The sequence below is a fragment of the Peromyscus maniculatus genome, chromosome 7 (assembly GCF_049852395.1).
Source record: "Peromyscus maniculatus bairdii isolate BWxNUB_F1_BW_parent chromosome 7, HU_Pman_BW_mat_3.1, whole genome shotgun sequence".
In the NCBI taxonomy this organism is placed as follows: domain Eukaryota; kingdom Metazoa; phylum Chordata; class Mammalia; order Rodentia; family Cricetidae; genus Peromyscus; species Peromyscus maniculatus.
Window position 1 is genome coordinate 64,403,512 of NC_134858.1, and position 23,162 is coordinate 64,426,673.

At 43.4% G+C, this 23,162-nt stretch overlaps 1 protein-coding gene and 1 non-coding gene across 2 annotated transcripts in view; one reads left to right on the forward strand and one right to left on the reverse strand.

The window, feature by feature from the left end:
• The window catches only part of Rab8b (RAB8B, member RAS oncogene family), a 73,528-nt gene that overhangs the window by 19,151 nt on the left and 31,215 nt on the right, over nucleotides 1-23,162 (reverse strand). Inside the window, exon 2 of the mRNA XM_076576567.1 lies at nucleotides 1,410-1,470. Coding sequence (XP_076432682.1) covers nucleotides 1,410-1,470 — 61 coding nt within the window. The remainder of the gene's footprint in view (nucleotides 1-1,409; nucleotides 1,471-23,162) is intronic.
• Nucleotides 7,858-7,964, forward strand: LOC121831184 (U6 spliceosomal RNA). The gene has a single exon (XR_006074571.1). It is a non-coding gene; the product is annotated as a U6 spliceosomal RNA (small nuclear RNA).

Genomic DNA, 23,162 nt, shown 5'->3' on the forward strand with positions numbered 1-23,162 from the left:
AAATACACTACTAATTTGGAACTAGCATGCATGCTCACATGCGCACACACGCGCACACACACACACTAAGAAAAAAATTTTAAGGGTGAATGTGTTTCTTCGAGTTCTGTGATAGAACAAGGGGTGTATGTGTATGGAAGTAATAGGTGACAAACTTAACTGCTTACGAGTGGCATCGGCAGTACAGAGCCGACTGTGGGATTATGCCCTCAAACTATGGTATCTGATGCTGTCTCTAGGTGGACAGTGCCAGAATTAAAGTTAAAGAACACTCATGTGGTATCCTTCGGAGAACTGCTTGGGCAGGGGGTATAGAGGGGAACCCCATATACATTTGGTATCAAAAGTGTTTAAAATTTTTAATTTGTTTTTTTAAATTCACAGTGGCCTGAAGCAAGACAAGGCATTACTTATATTCTTCCTTATTTCTCAGTTAACTAGGCTCTATTTAATAAATTATAAAATATCAGGGCTATAGAGGACCTCTACTCATATCAAACCAACTTATTTACAGGTGAGAAGAAGCAGGGCCTGAGAAGGCCCAATGGTTTGGAGAAGTTTCCCCCAACAATGACATCTTAAAGGCTTGGGGTGGTGATACTAGGAGGTGGTGACATCTTTGGGGAACGGGGCTTAGGGAGAAGTCCTTAGATCACCACGAGCACTTTCCAGTGGACTGGAGGGCCCTGGACCTTCCTAGCCCACAAAGCAAGCAGTCTGCTCTGCCATGCATTCCCTGGCACTGCTATTCGACCTCATCAGAGACCCAAACCAATGTTCCCACAGTGGTTCCGCCTAACCTAGGACTAACTGGACCAGAGAACCAGTGGCTCAAGGGTTGTTTTTTTTTTTTTGTTTTGTTTTTTTGTTTTTTTGAGACTGGGTTTCTATGTGTAGTCCTGGCTGTCCTGAAACTCACTCTGTAGATCAGACTGGCCTCGAACTCAAGATCTCTGCCTGCCTCTGCCTCTTGAGTGTTGGGATTAAAGGTGTGTGCCACCACTGCCCTCCAAGTATTCTTAGGGATGGACAAAAAGCAAGAACTTTCCCTGAAGTCCTCAATTTAGAATACTGGGACTAGAAGTCCATGGTCTGGGACACTCGGCCATTTTGCTGCATCCTGAGTCACAGCTGCAACTGTACTGGAGAAGTAGTTTCTGCTTTTGAGAATTTGTTTCTTCTGTTATAGAGCTTTGGAAGATGGGCTCTGGACCTCTTCTGGATCAGTTTCTGCTTCTCACCTCCCCCCTCTGCCACAGGAGGATGTGCAGTGCTTATTTCCCTTGCTGTTTACAAAGGGCAGGTCTGAGGGATGGCACGATGTCTTTAACACCCCGATTCTCATTTCAACCCCACTTTCCATTTCCAATTCAAATAGAAACTCCATGTGCCTTCATTTTTTTACTTACCATATCTGAAGTTTAATTTTCTTTCCATCGAGTTCTATCGTTCTGATTTTAAAATCAATTCCTGCCAGAAAACAAAGAAGGATATGCTAAGTTCCTCAAATTCAATCCAAGTCTTATTAGGGAGGGAACAAAGATTTCTATTGAAAAAAAAAAAAAAAAAAAGCTCTCCAACGCACTGGAAAATGTGAGCGCACAGAGGGTGTGAATGGCATGTTTCCTCTGAATACAGGCTGGAGAAAGGAATGCTAATCACTCTGCAAAGCATTCCCACACATGTGAAATGCAGGATTACAGGCCTCATTATCTGGGCACAAATGGACCACATCCTGCAAAGTTATATAATTCAGAAGAACTGAGAACATAACATATTTTCTCCTTCCTGAAATACATATACACAGTGCTTTCAGTCTTCATGCCCAGACCTTTCCCTGTAGAAGGCCATGGAGCCTCTTTAAAACAATTGTCTTCCCCTCTCTTCATTTTAGTCAGAACCTGCAAGCTTAAGGAAAAAAAAAAACACGAGACTCCGCCCAGCTGCCTGCAAGGGAGGGAAGGCTTATTCTATTTATACAATTAGCAGGGACTTCATATGCTTCTTAATAAATGTCCCGATGGTTACTGTCTGCAACTGAATAGCAGCATGGTTTTTAGCCCTGGCCACACTTCAGAATTCCAGAGAGAAAACACAAGGACAACAAAGAACTCGCTTGACTAGGCCTGCCTCCTCCAACATCTGACATGCATTTAACCAGTCATAAGCTGTTCTCCAAACTACCAGTGTAATGTGAACCCGAGGCCAAAGCACACCAGGCCTAAAGGGTGACACAGGAAAGTCCTTTGGGACTCTGTCACTTCAGAAGTTCAACATCTCCTCCCCTATCCGCACCCCATGACAGCTCGAAACTTCACAACTTACTGAGGACTTATTCTACAAAGGAGCACAAAACCCTTGCCTTATCAGCATGCTTTAATATTTGTCAGGAATAAAGCTGCTTTTTTAAAAAATAGGGCCTCATTAGCTCAGGCTGGCCTCAAATCACTATGTAGCTGAGGATGACCCTGGATTGATCTTCCTGCATCTCTACTTTCCAGGTGGTGGAATTGCCCATATGCACACCACTCCACCCCATACCACCAGCTTAGGAAGTGCTGGGTAATCTAGGGCTTTCTACAGGCTGGGTAAGCACTCTCCCAACTGAGCTACAGCTCCAACCCCAGGAATAAGGGCTCTGTGGGGATCAGAGACTAATACAGCTGGACAGCAATCTGCTAATCCTCCTCATCTGGCCACTCAGCTGTATTTAGTTTTTCCCATTCTTTCACCTTTTAACACACTGAACTCAGTCTCCCACACTCTCCAAGAACACATATAAACTGTGTGTCCTATAAATAGTCTTCAACAGTAACCGCAGCATTTGGAGCGTGGAGGGGTATCCTGCAGCCATGTATAATACCTCTTCATAGGGAGGTGGAAAGCACCCAAAAAGCCTGCTTCCCAGCTCCAGCTTTCAGTAATGCATATGCATAAACCAACTGGATCTCACCCTCTCCTCCGGGTGGTACTTTTCCATGGCAGCCTTTGGAGCTTTCCACGTGTGGAAACAGACAAAAATGCCACCCAGGCTGATCTATCAAACTGGCCTCTTTATCGTTCTCTTCTCTCACTAAGGCCCTGGACTGTGAGCAAATACAATCTGATCCCAGTGTTCCCAGGTTACACGGCTCACATTTCTTCTACAGCGGTTGGCAGTGCAGGGGCAGCTGGTAATGTAAGCAAAACTCAGCACCGAAGCATGACTATCAGTGTCTGCCCTCCCTTGTTTCAGATGCAGACACTAGTTCTTATTGTGACCTGAGTTTTCAAAATACCTCCAAATCCGGTGTAACAACGACCCTGTAGAGATCCTCTTTTGAACAGGCAAGGTAGCTAATGGGTAAGAGAACTTGTCACACAGTGGATCTCACGGTGGAAGGAGAGAACTAATTCCTTCAAGTTGTCCTTTGACTTCCATCCATGGGAGTGGCAGGTTGTGTGGCCACCCTCCACAGCAGACACACACACACACACAACTCAAGTGCAAACAAATGACAACACAAACTTGCTTCTACCCTGTATCTCTTTTTGGCCTCCACATCAAGAACAAGCCTAACACCCAGTAGGCATTCAATAAACGTCTCTTGAAATTAACATTCAAAAATTTTAATTATTTCTAATTATGAGCATAGATTTGTGTGGGTATATGTGTGTGTAGAGGCCAAGGGTGTTGAATCCCCTGGAGCTGGAGTTACAGATGGTTTGAGTCACCTAATATGGATACAGGGACTTGAACCTGGTGTCGCACGCCTTTAATCCCAGCATTTGGGAAGGAGAGGCAGATGGAGCTCTGTGAGTTTGAGGCCAGCCTGGTCTACAGAGTGAGTTCCAAGAGAGCTAGGGCCATGTAGAGCCTGTCTCAAAAACAAAACAAACAAACAAAAACCCCAACAGCCTGGGTCCTCTGGAAGAGTATGTGCACTAAACTGATGAGCCACCTCTCCAACCCAGAAATTAACATTAAAAGACTCAAGCCTTTCCAGATCAGAGAAATAAAGCCAGAGAAGGGACAAAGGGGACTAGAGGGTAAGAAGTGGGGCTTCAGATCTGCAAGTTCTGAAGAGTGCCTCACAGTCAGGAAGACAGTACCCACCACGGAGCTGTACACTTCAAAACAAGAAGGCAGTGGATTTGTGCAGCGTGTTTTACCACATGAACCCAAACCAAAGTTGGCTTGAGAAAGCCTCCATTCTCAAGTGCTCTAATAGATGGAAAAACACAGCCTAACTCGGCACTAAGCTAAGTCGGTGGTTTGCTTTATAAGGAATAATGGTCTCAGGTAATCCCATCAGCCAAGCTTTCGTCAAACCAGGTTCAAAATAAGGCAAATGCCAAGTTCTAGTCAACGAGCTGTCTCTGCACCCACTTCCTTTTCTGCAGCTGTTACCCAGCCATGTGGCAGGCAGTCCTAGAGTATCACTGGACCTGCCCTGTTCTAGGGGCCAACTGATTTATGAATCCTTCTGGGCTCATGAAATGTAATTTGTTTAAACTTGCTTTTCTTTCTTTTCTCATTGTCATCATATGGGTGAGAAAGAACTCTAGTGTGCACCACAGCAGAGTGTGGAGGTCAGAGAACGACTTCCTTGTGAACGGTGGTATTTGGCATTGGTTCAGCTGCAGAGTACGAGGATTAGCCAATCAGGACCTTTCACTAGCCGTGGAGGGTATTAATATTACTGCTAGGAACTGAACTGGGAAGCGAAAGACCTAGACAGGAGGCCTAACGACTCTGGACTGCTGTATCCTCAACTACCAAAAAACCAAACCAAACAAAGCTGGGGAGCAGGATGCTGGGGAGCTGGCCCACAGCTGGAGAGCTTGTACTGCTCTTGCAGGACTCTCGTTCAGTCCCCAGCACTCACGCTGGGTGGTTCAAAGCTGTCTGAAACTCCAGCTCTAGGGAATCTGACACCTGCTTCAAGACTGTGGACACCTGTACTCATGTGTGTACACACACACACACACACACACACACACACACACACACACACACACACATCATTTTTGAAAAATAAAAATATGGTTTGGTTTTGGTTTTTTTGGGAGGGCTGGGAGGGAGGGAGGGAGGGCAGGTGACTCTGCTCAGTGGGTCAACTGCTTGTCTTGGGAGCATGAGGACTGACTTCCAGCCAGGCTGGGTGGCTTGGACTTGTGTCCCTAGTGCTGGGGGTGGAGACAGCCAGGCAGGTCCCTAGGCTCACTGCAGCCAGCCTAGCCTTACTTGATGAGTCCAGGCCAGTGAGACATCCTGTCTCCAAAAACTCTATGGATGACATCTGATGAACAACATCCACACTTGACCTCTGGTCTCCACATTCAAGTGCACACACATGTGTATGCCCCCCAAACACACACACACACACACACACACACATGAATGCATGTACTCATAATAGTTACAATATGAGAAATCTCTCTCCCTTAAGAATAAAGATATTTAGCCGGGCGGTGGTGGCGCACGCCTTTAACCCCAGCACTCGGGAGGCAGAGCCAGGCGGATCTCTGTGAGTTCGAGGCCAGCCTGGTCTCCAAAGCAAGTTCCAGGAAAGGCGCAAAGCTACACAGAGAAACCCTGTCTCGAAAAACAAAAAAAAAAAAAAACAACAAAAAAAAAACAAACAAACAAAAAAAATAAAGATATTTATAATTAATTTGACAATAATATCAATAGAAAAGTAGTGGATCAACATTCTCTTTAACATTTAAAGAAAAGATACATTTCTGAGACTACTCCAGGGGTTAAAAGAATAATACCCAATAAAATTGGATCAGTTAGGATATTTTCAATGGAAGGTAAAAGACTTCAAGTCAAGCTAGTTTAATGTAATCTGTTAACTCACACAGTAAGCCCAGAGGTGGCTGAGGTTCAGGGAAGGCTAGGTCTAGAGGTTCCAGCTCATTTCTCTGCACCTCCCTCCACTCAGTCCTTCTGAGGATCAGGTTTATCCTCGGACTGTTGTCAGCTCCTGACAACAAAGCGAGAAGAAAACAGACCACTTCCTGTCCTCTCTTCCAACACACGCGCCTTCACGACTCATTTTCCTCTTCTTCTCCTTACATCTTCTCTCACTCTTCGCTTTTTTTGAGCATGTGTATTCGTGTGTGTGTGTGTGTGTGTGTGTGTGTGTGTGTGTGTGCATGCACGCGTGTGCGCGTGAGCGCGCGCTCTCATATGTGAAAAGATCAGATCCCCTGGCACAGTCCATGTATCTATTTCCTGGAGGTAGGGTGTGTCCCAGGGGGTTCTGAAAACAACTTGTGGGAATCTAGTCTCTCTGTCCACCGAGTGAGTCCCGAGGCTGAACTCAGGGTGAGAGGCTTTGCAGTGTTCGACCCATCTCACCCCTCACCATCTTCTCCCCTGCCTCCTTCTCTCTCTCTCTCTCTCTCTCTCTCTCTCTCTCTCTCTCTCTCTCTCTCTCTCTCATCAGAAGCTCAAAACACAGGGTGGGTTTGTTTGTTTGTTTGTTTGTTTTAAACATACGATTGAACTCGGGTCCTTCAGGTCCTTTGTGTTATGCTTGGAAACTTCCCAACTAAGCTCCCTGTCCAGCCCCTCATGCCTCACTTCTCAAGGGCTTGTCATAGGGATGTCATGTTCTGGTGGGCTAAGGCCAAATTTCTGCAGTAATCACTGCCCTGGGACTTACCAAGACCGAACTAATCTAAATTCATCCCAAGATTCAGATCAAGGCCCATCCTTGAGTTTACTGACACTGAGTACTTCCCCAGTACACAGGGCTACTAAAGACAGCTCAGAGCAGAAAGCCTGCTTGGCATGAGTCATGTCTTCTTATAATATTCAAATGTATCTCATTAATGAAATGTCATGTTTGTGTCTAGTGAAATGGGCAACCCATAGCCTGTGTCACCACCCCGTCAAGACCATGCCTCCGTTACTGTCAGCTGCTGCAGGTCCTGAGGGTAACCTCACCTGGTGTTCAGTCACCGACCAGAAATCAAAAAGGCAAGATGGTGAGCAATCCTCCAAGAATCCGACACATCCTCTGCTAACTGTGATGGTCACAGCGAGGACCGTCCTGCAGCTCTCCTGGCTTGTTCCAATTCCCCAGTGACTAGAAGCTAAAAGGGGAGGAGCTGGCACAAAACCAGTGCCAACAGTCACAGTGCAGGCCTCTGGGGGTGCTTGAACATACAGCCAGGCAAAATGCCCTTACACACAGATAAAATAAAAATCTTGTAAATAATAAAATTGAAGAGAACAATACATCTCTAAAAACAGCTTCCTGAAGCACTATATTTAGGGTCGAAAGCCTCTTCCCGTTTCAATAGACTTTTAAAGAGCATCAGATTTTGGCAGCAAAAAAATACAATAATTTGTGTTCAAAATGACAGCTCTGTGTCACCCTGACTCATGAGCACTCCATGACCCACCCACAGGCTACGTGAATGTGCCTCACTCAGCTGGCATCCACCTCAGGAGACCAGATTCCAGAGTTGAGTCTACGGTGCACAAATACACCCAACAGGATTTTTTTTTTTTTTGATGGTTTTAAAAGACTTAGCTTCCCCATTGATATTTATCTATTCAAATAACACAGGAAACATTGTAAGAAAATATTCTCAAGGGATTCAAGGTCATTTTCATTTTGACAATTTTTTTCTGAATTGATTCTTTATGCTAAATGGCTGCTTACAACTGATCATGTTATTCACTATACGGAGGCAGAAGAGGGTTGAGAGGACCACAGAATCACAGGCCTGGAAAGAATCTTGGAAATTAACAGCACAGGTTTGCTTTTCTGGCTAAGAAAATGAACCCAGACAGATGCAGGAATTTAATCAGTCATAAAGACCAATACAAATGGTGGATTAAAAATTAAATTTTGTGTGCTCGCTTCTGCAGCACATACACTAAAATTGGAACGACACAAAGAAGATTAGCATGGCCGCTGAGCAAGAATGACATCCAAATTCGTGAAGCAGTCCATATTTTTAATCCATTTGGCACTTCATCTTGAAGTACTGCCTTCTAAAGGAATTATTAGAGATGCCAGGTAATGCAACAACAATGAGATTTATTTTTTAAAAAACATTTCTGGTGCGTGCGTGCGTGCGTGCGTGTTTTGTTTGTGTGTGTGTGTGTGTGTGTGTGTGTGTGTGTGTGTGTGTGTGTGTGTGTGTGTGATGTGACTGTGTGCTTTCAGGCCATGACAGACATGTGGAGACTGGAAGACACTTTGTGGGCTCTACTTGTGTCCATCTTTATATGGCGATCAAGGTCAGGCTGCCAGCCTTGCACACCACAGACACTTCCCCCGAGCCGTCTCACTGATGCTCACGTAAGATTAGCTGACACACTACACCAATAAACCACTGTTTTCTCCTCAGACTGCAGACATACTGTCATCTGACAGTGGAGGAAAACAAGAGAGTATGTTAGGAAAGCATTCTGTGTGGGTGGGGGAACTGGATTAGATAAAGGAGTCCTGATTCTCCATTCAATGAGAGAAGGAAGGAGACCCCACTCCTTCCCTCATGGGGTAAGACAACAGGCCTCTGCTAGCATCCCTAAGAAGAAAGCATTTTCTGGGGATACCCACAGGACACAGAGCTTCAAGGCACTAGGGAGGTTGACGTGGAGTGCACGCTCATTCACAGTACTGCTTATAATACAATTCTCAGAAACCAGGGAGGCAGCTGAAGCCAGCTGGAAAGATGAGTTTCACCAGAACTGGGGAGGAAACATGGAGCCCAGCCCAGCCCACAGTAGACAGACTTCACAGGGAAAGGAATCTGGGTGAACAAGAGTGGGCCACCTTTCAACCGGCAAGTTAGAAATCATTTAACACTGAGAAGGAAGAGACTATTCCAAACTATGTTACACTGAAGTCAGACTAGCTGACAGATGAGCATAAACTAACCACCTCCCCTAGAACAGAGAGGCTGCTCTGGATTAATGGCTGGAGAAAGGATGCCTGCCACTGGCTAAGTGTGGGAAGGACTGCTTTCAGGCTGGCCTTGGGAACTCTCCTGAGGAGTAGCAGGCCAGCCCTCCTGACCTTCGGCATGAGCTATGACTTGATGCATTCTGTGCTGTGGGTGCTACAGTTCAGAACTACACTCAGTCCTCTCCAGTCTGGAGACTCCTGGAACACTTGGGGGGTAGAGGGGAGGGAGACCTGCTGCCTGAAGCGTTAAAATGGGGTGTGCAGAAAGGTGAGAGGTCTTCAACCCGACTTTCCCTACCTGTTCCTACTGAAGTTTAGGGTTTTGTTTTGGTTTAGGATCTGAGCTTTTGGCTGCAGGCTCTAGAACCATGGTGGGAAAGTACATTATCTGGATCACTCAGCCTTTCCATAAATGATAGCAAAGCACAAATTCAAGGCTAGGTTTACTAAAAGCACTGAACATTTTTCTACATGGATTGTCCATTCCCTTTGATGTATTTAAAAGGCAGAAATTTAACATCATGTTTTTCAAATTAAAAAGGGAAAGATTTACTTTGGTTTAAAAGCACACTTGAAAACAGCTGGAACCCCAGGCTGTCTGCATACGGGTTATGTGGTTTGTCTATTTACATTTCTGAGCTATTTCAGAAATGAGGGGAGGCTTCCCAAATATTGAAATCTACTTTAGAGACATCTACATCGACTCTCTTAATTTAAAATGTTGGTTATTTTTTATTTTTATTTTACATAAATGGGTACCCTCAGAGGCAGGTCAGATCCCCTGAAATTGTAGGTACAGATGGCTGTGAGCCATCATGAGTGCTGGGAATCACACCCAGGTCCTCCGGAATAGCAGCAAGTGCTCTTTACTGATGAACCGTCTCTCCAACCCCCTTGTTTTCGGTTTATGAGTCAAGAGTCTTGCTATTTGGCCTAGGCTGGCCTCAAACTCAGAATCTTCCAACCCAGCCTCCCAAGTGGTGGGGTTACAAAGATTTTTATTATTAGCAATTTAGACAAAGTACAGGCAGTTCATGCCAGCCACATTTGGCCTGTGCTTATGTGTACTTCCAGACATGGAGAATAATGGAATTTTAGAACTGGCTTCTAGGTGATTATTTAAAATCTAATTAGTGAGCTAGGAAAAAGTGAGCCACAGACTGAAGCTTTAAGATACTTTTTACAAGGAAAAGGGGAAAACCTGGAGAAAACGTATAAAAGTATATAAATGTATAAAAGAATTACAATTAAGAATGCTACTTAGATTTTAAACATTCTGTGAGTTTTCAATCTATTGTCACCATATAGTCAGAGCTACTTACTTTTGTATCCTTATATTAAAATTTACTCTTTGTCTTCCAGCTTGAAAAATTTAAAGTCTAATATTTAAGAGGCAAACATTTAGATAAGACTTTAGATGACCACTGAAAACCATGCATCTTTACATTGGCTCAGTTAAATCCATCCAAAGAGTAGATTTTTAAAGGTGAACTAACAAGTAGTCAGAAAACACAACTTATCATTTACAAAGACACCTGACATCATAAAAAATGCAGTAGAACTTTTCATATTTCTTCAGTTCTTCTACTCTATGAATAGGAAGTGGCAAACTAAGTCTCATTTGTGGTAGAAACTAACCATGACACAAATCACCACTTCCTGCTTGAAAAAGCTGCACAGTTTTGCACTGTTTTAGAATGTTCTACTTATAACTAAATTAAATTAATTCAACGTGGCCTTCTTCATATGACAGTTGTACCCATTTGATCTGATCAGACTAACAAATGACAAATCAGGAGTTAGTTCTACAAACTGGGGAAGAACCCTCAGGTTTTCTTTAGGCCACAAATGAATATGACAGAATAAAAAAACGATGGTTAAGCACAGATGAATTTGTTTGGCCGTGCTGGGGAGAGAATCCCAAGCTTCGGAAATACTAAGCGAGTTCTGGCCCACTGAACCAAGTCCTGAACCCGCACATGTACTTTTATTTAAGAACTTACGTGTATGTGCTTGTGTCTTAATTTCTGTGACAGCCCTGACTGTCCCGGGTGTTTTGGAGGACTATGGAAGACTAGAAAAGCAATTGAACGCTGTGAGTGTGGTTAAGACACCACCCCAGTTGGAGCTTTCTGACAGCAGAGCTGAGAGCCACGTAGGACCCTGGCTCAAGGTTTTCCCAGGAGAACAGTGGTAGCAACAGGCCAGAGACAAATCTTGTGATAGATACTCTGGCTGCTTTCTGCCCCTGTCCTAAGAACCTGCCTGAGGCTAAAGTGAAGCGTTCTGTACTAACTTTGTTGGCAGAGGTGATTTCAAGACAGCCTAATACTGACTCCATCATGTGGTTATGAGTGGTCACTTATGCAGGTCTCCAACAAAAAAGAACAAGACAGGGCAAAAAGAAATAAAAATGTACACTTTGAGGAGAAAAAGGACATTAGGAAATGTCATGTTGGAGCCAAGTCTTATGCTTAAAGGCACAAGAAGTTTAAAGAAAGTTCTGATGTTAAATGAAATAGAGAGAGTGGTGCATTCAAGGCAAGACCCCACTCCTAGTACCAACTTCCTTCTTAGTTTTCTATTGCTATAAAGAACACCATGACCAAGGCAACTGAAGAGAAGAGTTAATTTGGGGCTCACAGTTTAGAATGTGTGTCATCATCATGGAGGCGAGCACGGCAGGAGGCAGGCATGACCCTAGAGCAGTAGCTCAGAGCTTAATCCTGATCCCCAAGCACAAGGCAGAGGAGAGCTAACTGGAAATGGCATGGGTTTTTGAAACCTTGTACCTGCACACACACATGCACCTCACACACATGCATACGCTCACAAGTACTTATACACACACAGGACATGTGTCTCAAGTGTTAGTCTAGAAGTGACAGTGAGTCTGACATTTATCAAGAGGGGAGTTCAAGATTCTCTGTGAGCAGATGTTTTGTCTTCAATCAAACCTCTGTTCACAAAGAGATTTGTGAACTACTCTTTCTAGCTCCGAGATTTCCATTTTCTTCCCATCATTAATTCATGATCACTTCAAGAACCAAACTGCTGGAAAACGAAAGCAGCTGTATCTCCTCTGTTCCAACCACGGTTGCCAAGAAAGCCATCTCTGCAGCAGGAAAAGCCCTGTAGTATGAGTCACCAGGCTCTCTAAGCCTGGAACTGCCTTGTCTGCACTTCAACAATCCAGTCAGGCCTTTCCACTTAGAGGGAAGGGAAAACTGCAGTCACTGAAGAAAAATGATCTCCAAACAAACAGCAAATCCCTCACTTTACACATTACTGCAATGGGGGAAAAACAGATGCCAATCACTGGAGTTAATTCTGGGAAAAATGACAACTGCATTCCAATGATGCTGGGAAAAAACATGCATCAAGACATGGGGTGGATCTCTTGGATCTGCACAAGTACTGAACATTATCATACTATCCATTCATTTACAAGTAAGAAGCTGAAAAGAAAGACTAGAGGCCAGGGGTGGTGGTGCACGCCTTTAATCCCAGTGCTCAGGAGGCAGAGGTGGATCTCTGTGAGTTCAAGGCCAGTCTGGTCTACACAGCAAGTTCCAGGACAGCCAGAACTACATAGTCAGACCCGGTCTTGAAAAAACAAGAGGGGGGGGAGGGAGGGAGGGAGGAAGGGAGGGAGGGAGGGAGGGAGAGAGAGAGAGAGAGAGAGAGAGAGAGAGAGAGAGAGAGAGAGAGAGACTGACTGACTAGAAATAACAGAATTAAATCACAATATGACAGTGCAAAAACTGAAAACAAAGGATAGCCTGGTTCCCTCCCAGACTTAGTTCTTTAAACAGGAACTATAAAGAAAGAATGTTATTCATGACATAGGGCTGAAATAACCTTAGAAATAATTTGATCATTTTCTAGGAAAATTCCGAGTCATTTTATTTAGAAGAATTTTAGGCTATATAGTGTAAAATGAAAAACTTAGAAATTCACCTCACCCAGTTAATACCAATCAACAAATCTGGAGTGGGGAGCAGGGGAGGAAGGCCTGTACCAAATAGAGGCAGGAGAGGAATCTAAAGGCACACTCCTCCTGCAAGCCCATGTGGCTTCCTCCCAGCTACCTTCTCTGCAGAAACACGCAGTACCTAGAGGCTATGAAATCAACCCAAGAGAAAACCCAGCGCTCTGAATCTAGTGGGCAAAGCCTTTTCTTCATCAAACCAATGCCAAAGCTGCAGAAGTATAATAAAATCAAGCAGCCCTGTCAATCACTGCATCTCGGACAACAGGTGGAAAATTAGAACAAGCCACGGATAACAAGTAATGTTAAAACAAAAAGGTGGGGTATATGACAGTAAATAAGACAAAATCACCAGAAATAACACTATGTTTCTAATAAAAATGGAAAACTACTAATTACATCATTCTGATTTGTAAGCACATTCCCCTGTGATACAATCATTTAAAGCTCAGAGCATTGAGTGAATGTCATGTTTGGAATCTGAACTGTCCCTCCCAAGTTCATGTTCTGAACACTCAGTCTTGGGCCTGTGGGTGGAAGGCTCAAGGCTGTGGCTCCTTTAGAAGGTGGGACCCAGCTAGTGGAAGCAGTTCACTAGGAAGGTCAAACTCACTTGGAATCCATGGTTGGCCACAACATGAGACATAGGAGGCTCAGGAAAGCAGCCACAACAGACTGAAATCCTCTGAAACTATGAGCCCAAGTCAATCTTTTAAGCTATCAAGGATCTGCTCACAACCACGCAAAAGTAATCAATACACTTTATAACCTCCACATCCCCAATGATGCCTGTCTATGTATGGAGTCAGTTCCCACCTTAAGATGGTTAACAGTTTTTACGACTTTATAGGTGCTAAAGGAGTCTATAAAATTTCTTCCCTGGTTTAGACTATAAAGCAAAAAAAAAAAAAGAAGAAGAAGAAGAAAGGAGGAGAAGGAAGAGGAGGAGAAGAAGGAGAAGGAGGAGAAGGAAGAGGAGGAGAAGGAAAAGGAGAAGGAGGAGGAGGAGGAAGAGGAGAAGGAGGAGGAGGAGGAGGAGGAGGAGGAGGAGGAGGAGGAGGAGGAGGAGGAGGAGGAGAAGAAGAAGAAGAAGAAGAAGAAGAAGAAGAAGAAGAAGAAGAAGAAGAAGAAGAAGAAGAAGGAAGGAAGGAAAAAAGTTTTTAATCAAGCAATTGGCTTGATAAATCTAAGATCTTTCATCTATGTTCCAGACCCAGAGATCCAATCTGGTCTGGCCAGTGATGGAAATGAACACACATGTTTTCTTTAGTCTCTTTTGTTCACCCAGCTAACTGCCTCCTTAAGCTTTAAGAACACAAAGAATGAGGAACAACTATATTTAAGGTATAAAATGTGGGAGGTGTCACCACATGCTATAGCAGATTTCGAGTTTAATCCGTATTTTCTTATTCCTCTGCTGCAAGATTCCAGTATTCAAACGAGAGAGAGCGGGAAAGGAGGAGAAACCCTGCAATACGCTCATGAGAGACGTTTTACAAACTCGGTCTGACACCATGATGTTCAGAGAATCGTTCAGTACCACACTTCATAAATGTTCCTAAGGGACCAAAGATATATTTCAAATTATTTTTCTGCTTTTAAAAAATAAAACCGAATTTCAAGTAGGAGATTGAGATCAAGGCCCTTCTACCCCTCCGGTAGCTAAGAAGGGGCCACCCACACTGCTGCCCAGGCATCAGTGCTTACTGTGATAGTATTCACAACAGCTAACTAACCTACATATCTATCTGTCAATGGGGCAAAGGGCAGAGGAAGTGTGGAACACTGACACAATGCAATTTTTCTTGCAGAAAGAAGGAAGTTACGCTGTTGGCAGGAAGATGGGGGCAGCTGGCAATAATCACAGTAGGTCAATGAAGGCAGTCTCAGAAAGATAGTCAGCCTACACGCTTTTGTGGCTCCTAGACTTTAGAGATCATAAAATCATATGTGTATATATGACATGAAAGCAGAAGTAAAGCTATTGAGTGGGCAGTGGGGGCTGATAGGAGAGAGGGGAAGACATGAGGACAAGAGAGGAAGCTCAACATACATTTTGTACGAAAACTTTAATATATATATGTGTGTGTGTGTGTGTATATATATATATATATATATATATATATATATAATAAAATTATTTAAATGCACAGGTATTTCCACTGACTCATCCCCAGTCTTGGGTAGGAAAATTATTCAACTTATGCTCATTCTTTCAAAACTGACAGTTCTTTCTAGATCTTGGAGATGTATGTTAACCCAGTGTCCATCGGCACCCGCTTTCCTCAGGCCCACATTTCAATTTACAAAATATATGCTTTTTAGACATGTGTCATCCCCAGGCAATTAGCTGCCCCAACTGACAGGCATGTGAAATACAAAAGACTCATTTGGAGATCTCTAACCTGAGATTTGGGCACAGAAAGAAAAGGCCTTAATTCTTACAATAGCTGGAGGTGAACAACTTTCTTGAAAATGGCTTTGTGTGTCTGTCCCACCCTACCCATACTCCTCCTTGTCACAGCAACCACTGAGGACTTTGTGCTTTATTCACCATGGAGCAAGGCTTTGAAGCTGTTAAAAGTGATCTTTGGCAAGGAGGTGGTGGCACATGACTTTAATCCCAGCACTCAGGAGGCAGAGCCAGGCAGATCTCTGTGAGTTCGAGGCCAGTCTGGTCTACAGATCGAGATCCAGGACCAGCACCAAAACCACACAGAGAAACCCTGTCTTGAAAAAACAAGAAAAAAAAAAACAGTGATCTTTGAACATCATCAAAATTACATAGAAACTTCTCTAAGTATTTGTTATAACATTACAAAAGTAGCAAAATTTAAAATGTATTATGTAGAAAATGTATGTTTTCTACAGCCATGTAGAAAACAGGAGCTATGCAAAGTAACGTGCACTGCAGTCGAGTAGTTGACATTAGGACAGTGTGTCTACATGGGAGGATTTTCAAAATCAGGAAGTTGAAATGGGTGCTTACTCTTACATTATTCTTGCATTAAGTAATCTTGAGGAAAATATACTGTAACTAAAACAGCACTCAGTATGGCTATTCTTCAAATTCTGGACAAGAGCAGCTCTAGGTGGTTGCCCCTGCAAAGATTTCAACATCAAATATGTTGTTTATATGGGGGAATCAAGAGGCATACCAAACAACTAGCTCACTCGCTCTGTGTGGTGAGAAGATTGCAATATGAGGAGTCGTTAGTTCTTTATTTGTTAGTACTTTTGTTGTTATCTAGATTCCTTGGGGAAGTGAGTTGGCCAGAAGCATAGCTAATAAAAGAGAACTGGGAAAGAAATAGAATGAATCATGCCAGTTTCGCTGTCAGCAGTTACTCTAACACTGAGAAGTAACAAGGTAGTAGCTATTTCCCGGGAAGTATGCCAGCTGGGGGAGCGACAATCTCTACCTACCAAATTGCCCAAATTTGTCCCCTGCTCCCTAATCCTGTACTTCCAGTTATCTGCTGCCACCTACAAGAGTGTGTGTGTGTGTGGACACAAAAGAAAAAGATAAACACCAACTCCGTTTACGTTCTGTGTTTTGTGACATCTGTGCAAACAGGCATCCTCTGTAGATGTCATTTGTCCATTGTGTCCCTATCTCCAGTTAGCTCAGATAATTCCAAGTTTGCCATACTATAATTTATCCAATTAATCTAATCAGCTATGAAACAGAAGAGGGCAACAGTGCAATATTTGATAAAGTGACTTCACTGGATTTTAAAAGCTGTTCAGTTGAGGATCATAGTTAACTTCCACACAAAGGGCAAAAGTAACTTTGGAGAATACTCTGCCTTATTTTGAGATGGGGACAAGGAGTTGAGGTTGGACGGTCTTAAACTCAAATTCATGATCCTCATACCTCAGTCTCCTGAGTGTTGGAATTACAGTCATTTGCAACCACGCCTGACTTACTTTGTATATTTTTAGCTCATCTTTCTATTCATAAGATCCCACATAAGAATGGGATGTTAAACCTAAAAACAAAACAAAACCAAAAATAGGCACATATATTATTTTAAAATAAATTCGCAGGTACAGAGGATGGAGAGTTCTAAGTTTTTACATGTCTGGGAAGAAACCCAGAATGACTTCATATATACAACAGTTAAGGCTTTTGTTTGTTTGTTTGTTTGTTTGTTTCAAAGCAAAAAAAGAAAACATCATTTGAAAATGTTTCCACTGTAATCTAAAAGTTGATTTCCAATGTTAAGCTCATTTTCCTAGTTTGTGACAGATCCAAACTGTTTTGGCGGTATTGTAACCCAAAGTTACTAACACAGAAAACAAAAAACGGAACTATGCACTCATGACCATTTCACAGACACACTGTCATTTCAAGATGTCCTCAGGCAAGCCTGGGGCAGAATCTCCATCTCTAGTGGCCACAGTTTCTTTCCGTGCTCCCGGTTTGGCCCAGTGCAGTCACTAGGTCGGGCACTGCACACGACAGTGATGCAAAGAGTTGAGAAACACAGCTCAATGACTGCGGTTTTAGCCCCAAACGGTCTGCAAGGACAATGAGAACATGAAGGAAAACGCTGCCAGCCACGGGGAAATGGGAGCGATCACTACCATAGGACAGAGTGCCTTGTAGGAATTTCTGATGTGACAGAAGGGGGGGGGCACGACAGCACGACACAGGACTACATTCTGAAAAGCTGATATTTAATCTACTTTGGATAAGTAGTATACATTTCCTGGCCTCCAGGCTAAAGGCTGAAATGGGTGTTCGGAAGCTGAGTAGTGGCAGGCTTGGCCCTTTTCAGAGTTTGCAGCCTTGGTGGGAAGGAGTCGCAGTCCAGTTTCAGCACACAGAACAGGAAATGCACCGAGGCTGCTTCATAGGATGGTTTTGCTGATGCAAATATAAAAGCCACACTTTTGTGACTAATGAAAAGACAAATGTCAGTATTTCATTTTACACAGCTGAGGCACCTCCAGAGCCCGATGCTGAGCCAGGCCCACTCAAAGAAGAGTGGTGGGTTCTGAGGACCTCCAGGGAGAGCACCAGAATGTCAGCATGTGCAGAGCCTGCTCCACACTCGAGCCTCTTCAGAAGCAGGAACTAACACAGATGAACCCAAGACATCTAACTGCCTGCTTTAATGTTGTTTCTACCAGTTAGTGCATGATTATTTCCCCAGAGGCGTCACCTGCCTATCGCAAATGGAAAATATAACAAGAGAAAGCTTTTCTTCTTCTTTATAAGCAAATTTGACTTAAAATTTAAGACAACATAGTATTCATTATACTATCCCCTTCATGTCACATCTCAGCAACTCAGCAAATCAACTACATTCTGGGTGAAGTTGAAATTCTCACTAAATCCTAAGGGTTTTGATGACTAGCTGAAATTGAAAATTATCAGACATAATTATATACAATGATAATATTAGCCAAGCATGATGGGACATGTTTGTAATCCCTAGCATCCAGAAGGCTGAAGCCAGAGAACAGTGAGTTCAAGGCCAGCCTGGTCTACAGAGCAAGATCCAGGACAGGCACCAAAACTATAGAGAAACCCTATCTCAGGAAAAAAAAATTCAAAAGAAGAAAAAGAAAGATGTAGTATTAAAAACAAAACAATAACAAAACCTATTGGTTTGATTTACAGTAGGATGGCCTATAGAGAATACTGAACTCCTGACTCCAAACTCCCTCATCTGATAAGCACAGTGACATAAAAGATGTTTCTACATTTATTGTATGCTCTCAAGGGCCATCCTTTCCCCCTGTTTCAGCAATAAAGAACCTGAGGCTCCAAGAGGTTAAGTAGCCTGACTAAGATGCCATAGTAGTATAGCCTTTACCCATGATGGATACATTCCAAGTCCAGTAGATGCCTGAAAACTCTGACAGTACCAAACCCTATCTACAGCCGGTCCCTGACCATCAATAGTGTTAGAGAAATGTGTACCCAGTAGAAGTGGTATTTTGAATTTTGATCTTTTCCTGTCTTGTATTCAGAATGATGCCCACCCCCCTTTTGATTCCTGGCAGCAGCAGCACTGGGTAACAAGATGCAGCTCCCTGTCAGTTAGGCTGCTGTGAAAATGAACAGCTAACACTCCCAGTACACTATGTTGCTGATGGTTTTAGATAGAGTCACGCAATAAACTATAGAAGACAGTCAGCTCTTACTATGATGTAGGTGTTCAGCTGGAACCTTCAGCTCACTCCTGCTAGATCCAGAAAGCCCCATTCCTGTCTCTCCAAGTCCCGCCCTCTCAGAGAGTCTCCAACAAAGAAAAGGCAGCAAAAAGCCCAGTGCCACATTCCTGGCGGCTACAGCAGCTCCTCCTCCCCTGAAGCTGCCAGTAGCCCAAGACCCCACCTAAAGCGGTCAGCCTTTGACCACACTTGGGCACAAACCCATCTTGTGAAGGACATGCTATCACCCCTCACCTACAGGTGTGTGTATAAGCTCCCTGCTTTAGTTCGGCCACCTGACTTCTCGGGCCTCGATCTCTGGGGCTGGAGGACTCACCCAGGAGTTGCTTTGCTCAAATATACTTGTTCTTTTACTTTTTCAATTTGGCTTCATCTGGCTTACAATGTTGGGGGGGGGAATCTATTATCGAGATACAGAAAACCTATAAACAGACATGCGTGTCATCTGACTATGCCCACATTTTAAACAGGCTAGGCCATGTGACTCTTGAGAACCTTGTACTTACTCTTGGGCATACACTGTCCTTTTCCTAAGCACCTCTGTCTCACCTGTCTGTTGCTTAAATCTCTACTAAAATGGTTTCTTAATAAACTTCAACTCTGCTTCATTAAACAAAACTACGGGCTGAGGTAAACCATGATGTTTGCTGGGTCAGCTGATATTAAAAACCACTTTTAACTTGTAACAAGCTTATCAGGATGGAATGCTACAAGTCCAGAAGTATCTCTTTTTTTCCAATACATAAACATGAAAAGTTTCACTTATGAATTGGGCATAGTAAAATATTAATTAATAAAAGAAAATAATTATACTGTAATAAAAGTAATTTAAGCCAGGCAATGGTGGTGCATGCCTTTAATTCCAGTACTCAGGAAGCAGAGGCAGGAGGATCTCTATGAGTTCAAGGCCAGCCTAGTCTGCAGAGCAAGTTCCAGGACAGCCAAGACTACATAAAGAAATCCTGTCTCAACTGTTTATTTCTATAATTTTTCACATACCATTTTTGAGCAATGGTTAATTGCCATGTTAAAACTGTGGGTAGGTGACATTGGGGTAAATAAAGGCACGGTAATGGGGACTGGGGACTTTAAAAAGTGGAGCTGAGGTTTCAACTCATACCTGCCAAGCTCCACACCTGAGCTCCCTTCCTTGCACAAAGGATGAGGATTCTGCCTCAAGCCACACTGCTGGAATTCCCTCTCAGACTCCATCCTGGATGTACTAATTCAAATCATAAAGAATTTGGAAAGAAACAGTTGACCCTAGCTCTAGGTCACTTCTAGGTCACAAAAGCAAAATGGGTCAACTCTTAGTTGGCCTGAATATTCTATATTACTAGAGTAGCTTAGTATGGCCAATTTAATTTTTAAAAATCTTATTTCTGCCGGGCGTGGTGGCGCACGCCTTTAATCCCAGCACTCGGGAGGCAGAGCCAGGCGGATCTCTGTGAGTTCGAGGCCAGCCTGGGCTACCAAGTGAGCTCCAGGAAAGGCGCAAAGCTACACAGAGAAACCCTGTCTCGAAAAACCAAAAAAAAAAAAAAAAAAAAAAATCTTATTTCTAGGGCTGGTGAGATGGCTCCATGGGTAAAGACACCTGATGCCAAGCCTAACAACCTGAGTTCAATTCTAGGACCTAATATTGGAAAGAGAACCAATTTCCCCAGTTGTCCTCTGATCTCTGTCTACCTGCTGTGCATGTATGTACACGTATATATGTACATACACATAGGCATACACAATTGATCGGCAGATGTATTTTGAGACATAGTTCTAGAAGAACCAAAAATGACCTGATCATCCTTTTTTTTTTTTTTTTTTTTTTTTTAGTGGTGATACTGAGGCTCTAACTGAGCTACATCCATGGCCTGACCATGGCATCCTTTGAACTAGAAAGGATTCTATCAATAAAGATCTACTTTCAGTTAAGAGTGAATCTCTCCCTTATAGCAAGATTCAAATGAAAGGTTGGGAAGTGGGCAGAGGCAATTTTCTGCTCATATGACTGAAGTACTTCATGCAAGCCTACTGGGATTATGGCATACTGTCTGCAGGGAAAAAGCCTGCTTCTGCAGTGAGGCTGGAAAGAACCAGAAACTGGGTATTAGCTGTGGTCAAATTGTTCTCGGCATTTAGAGCTATCTCTTAAATATATGTAAATATCTTCTAAAATGAGATGGATGCTTGGTATAATTTTGTATAACTGCTGTATTTTCCAATTCTGAGTTTATAATGAGAAAGTAACTACACTACAAATAACAAATGTCCACAAGAATTAAAAATAACAGCCTGCAACCTGGTTCTGTGACATCACTTTTGTGCCACCTGAATAAACTGATAGTTTACAATGCATTTCTTTGTTTTGATCATCACAGCTACCTGCAGATGGAGGAAGAGATAATGGAAATTTATTTCCACACAGAGACACTGAGGCCAAAACCACTGTGTAGAAAGTGACAGAGCTAGGATTCTAACCTGGGTCCAGGGACTCCAAACCAAGTACTGTCGCCATTCTATCACGCTGCTTCATTAGGAGACATCTGAGTGGGAGAATAAGAACAGCTGTTTTTATACTTGTTTCTGAGGCTGTGTACCTTAGGGGGAAAAAGATGGCAGGCAAAAGAAAATTTTCTTCTTTAAATTAATGTCTCTTGGTCAGGGTCTAACAAATCATTTCAAGAATTCATAATAGAAGGAATTTATTATATACTAACAAGGCATCAGCACGTAGACTTTATTTTAAAATAGGCCTGTTTATTTTAGGGTGCTAGCAATGGAACCCAGATCTTTGCAAATGCTAGACCAGTCCTCCCCACTGAGCTCCTCAGCCCACAGCAGAAAGAATTTGTGAGATGGAATTGGTTATACAAGCCATGACGTTGGTGAGAGCCAAACTGGTAGAAGGGTTAGCATTAACAGGGAGCACACAACCCCTAGGCCAGAGACAGAGGAAGAGGTGGTGTTACTGGAGCTGAAGGCCTGGGGTCTCTTAAAGGAACATGGAAGTAAGGTGGATCTGTCCAGTGGGAAGCAGGACCACAGAAACCATCTCTGCAGAAGAAGCCACCTCAGGGAAAAAGGAAGAAAAACTCTCCGGCTTCTCTTTCTTTTTACATAACCTCTCACCCAGTCTCTATGCAACTGAGCCCTGTCTGAGGCCAGCTGCCCAGGAGCCTGGAGAGCAGAGGAGGGACTGAGAGATCTAAGGAGGAACTATGGACTGCAGTCAAGTGCCCGCTATCACAATCAGATTTGCGTGGGCCTGTGGAAGCCACTGAGGTTTTGGGTTATTAAGCCCCAGCAGAAGTTAACAGAAACAGATCTCCACAATAATGAATAGGTAAAATAAATAAACAGGGAGAAAAATGAAATAGAGACTCAAAAGTAAAATAGTGGCAACAATTACCTCCCATAATTTCTTTGAGGAAAACATTTCCACTATTCCCCTGTGAGTCGAAGATGAAGAACTAGTACACAGACTGCCCCTCACCCGTGGCCTGGTGCCAAGGACAGACACAGGCGGCAACTGACTAAGAAGCGGTGGGATCCCAGCTAGAAGTGAAAGGCAGGCCAGGTCATGACTGTCGAAGCTTTACAATCTGCTGGGCAGTTCGGGACAGGCTGACCCAATGACCTGAGAGTGTCATATGCTGTCAAGTCAGGAACCAAGCCTTCTAAAAAGGAAGTCTGTCCCTGAGTCAGCACTGTGGGCAAGCAGTACTAATATAGCTCGTGGGCAGCCAATGACATGGCTGGTGACTCCAAGCTCTTTGGTTATACCACTTCTATCCAAACACAGTACAGTCCTGTTAGTAACTTACACTTCCTTCCCCCAACGTAGAAAGAAGCATGGCTGGATATGAGCAGCCTTTTTAGCTCATGTAATTACCCACCTTAAAATATAAAGCCTCAGGCTGGGCGGTGGTGGCGCAGCCTTTAATCCCAGCACTCGGGAGGCAGAGCCAGGTGGATCTCTGTGAGTTCGAGGCCAGCCTGGACTACAAAGTGAGTTTCAGGAAAAGGCGCAAAGCTACACAGAGAAACCCTGTCTCAAAAAACCAAAA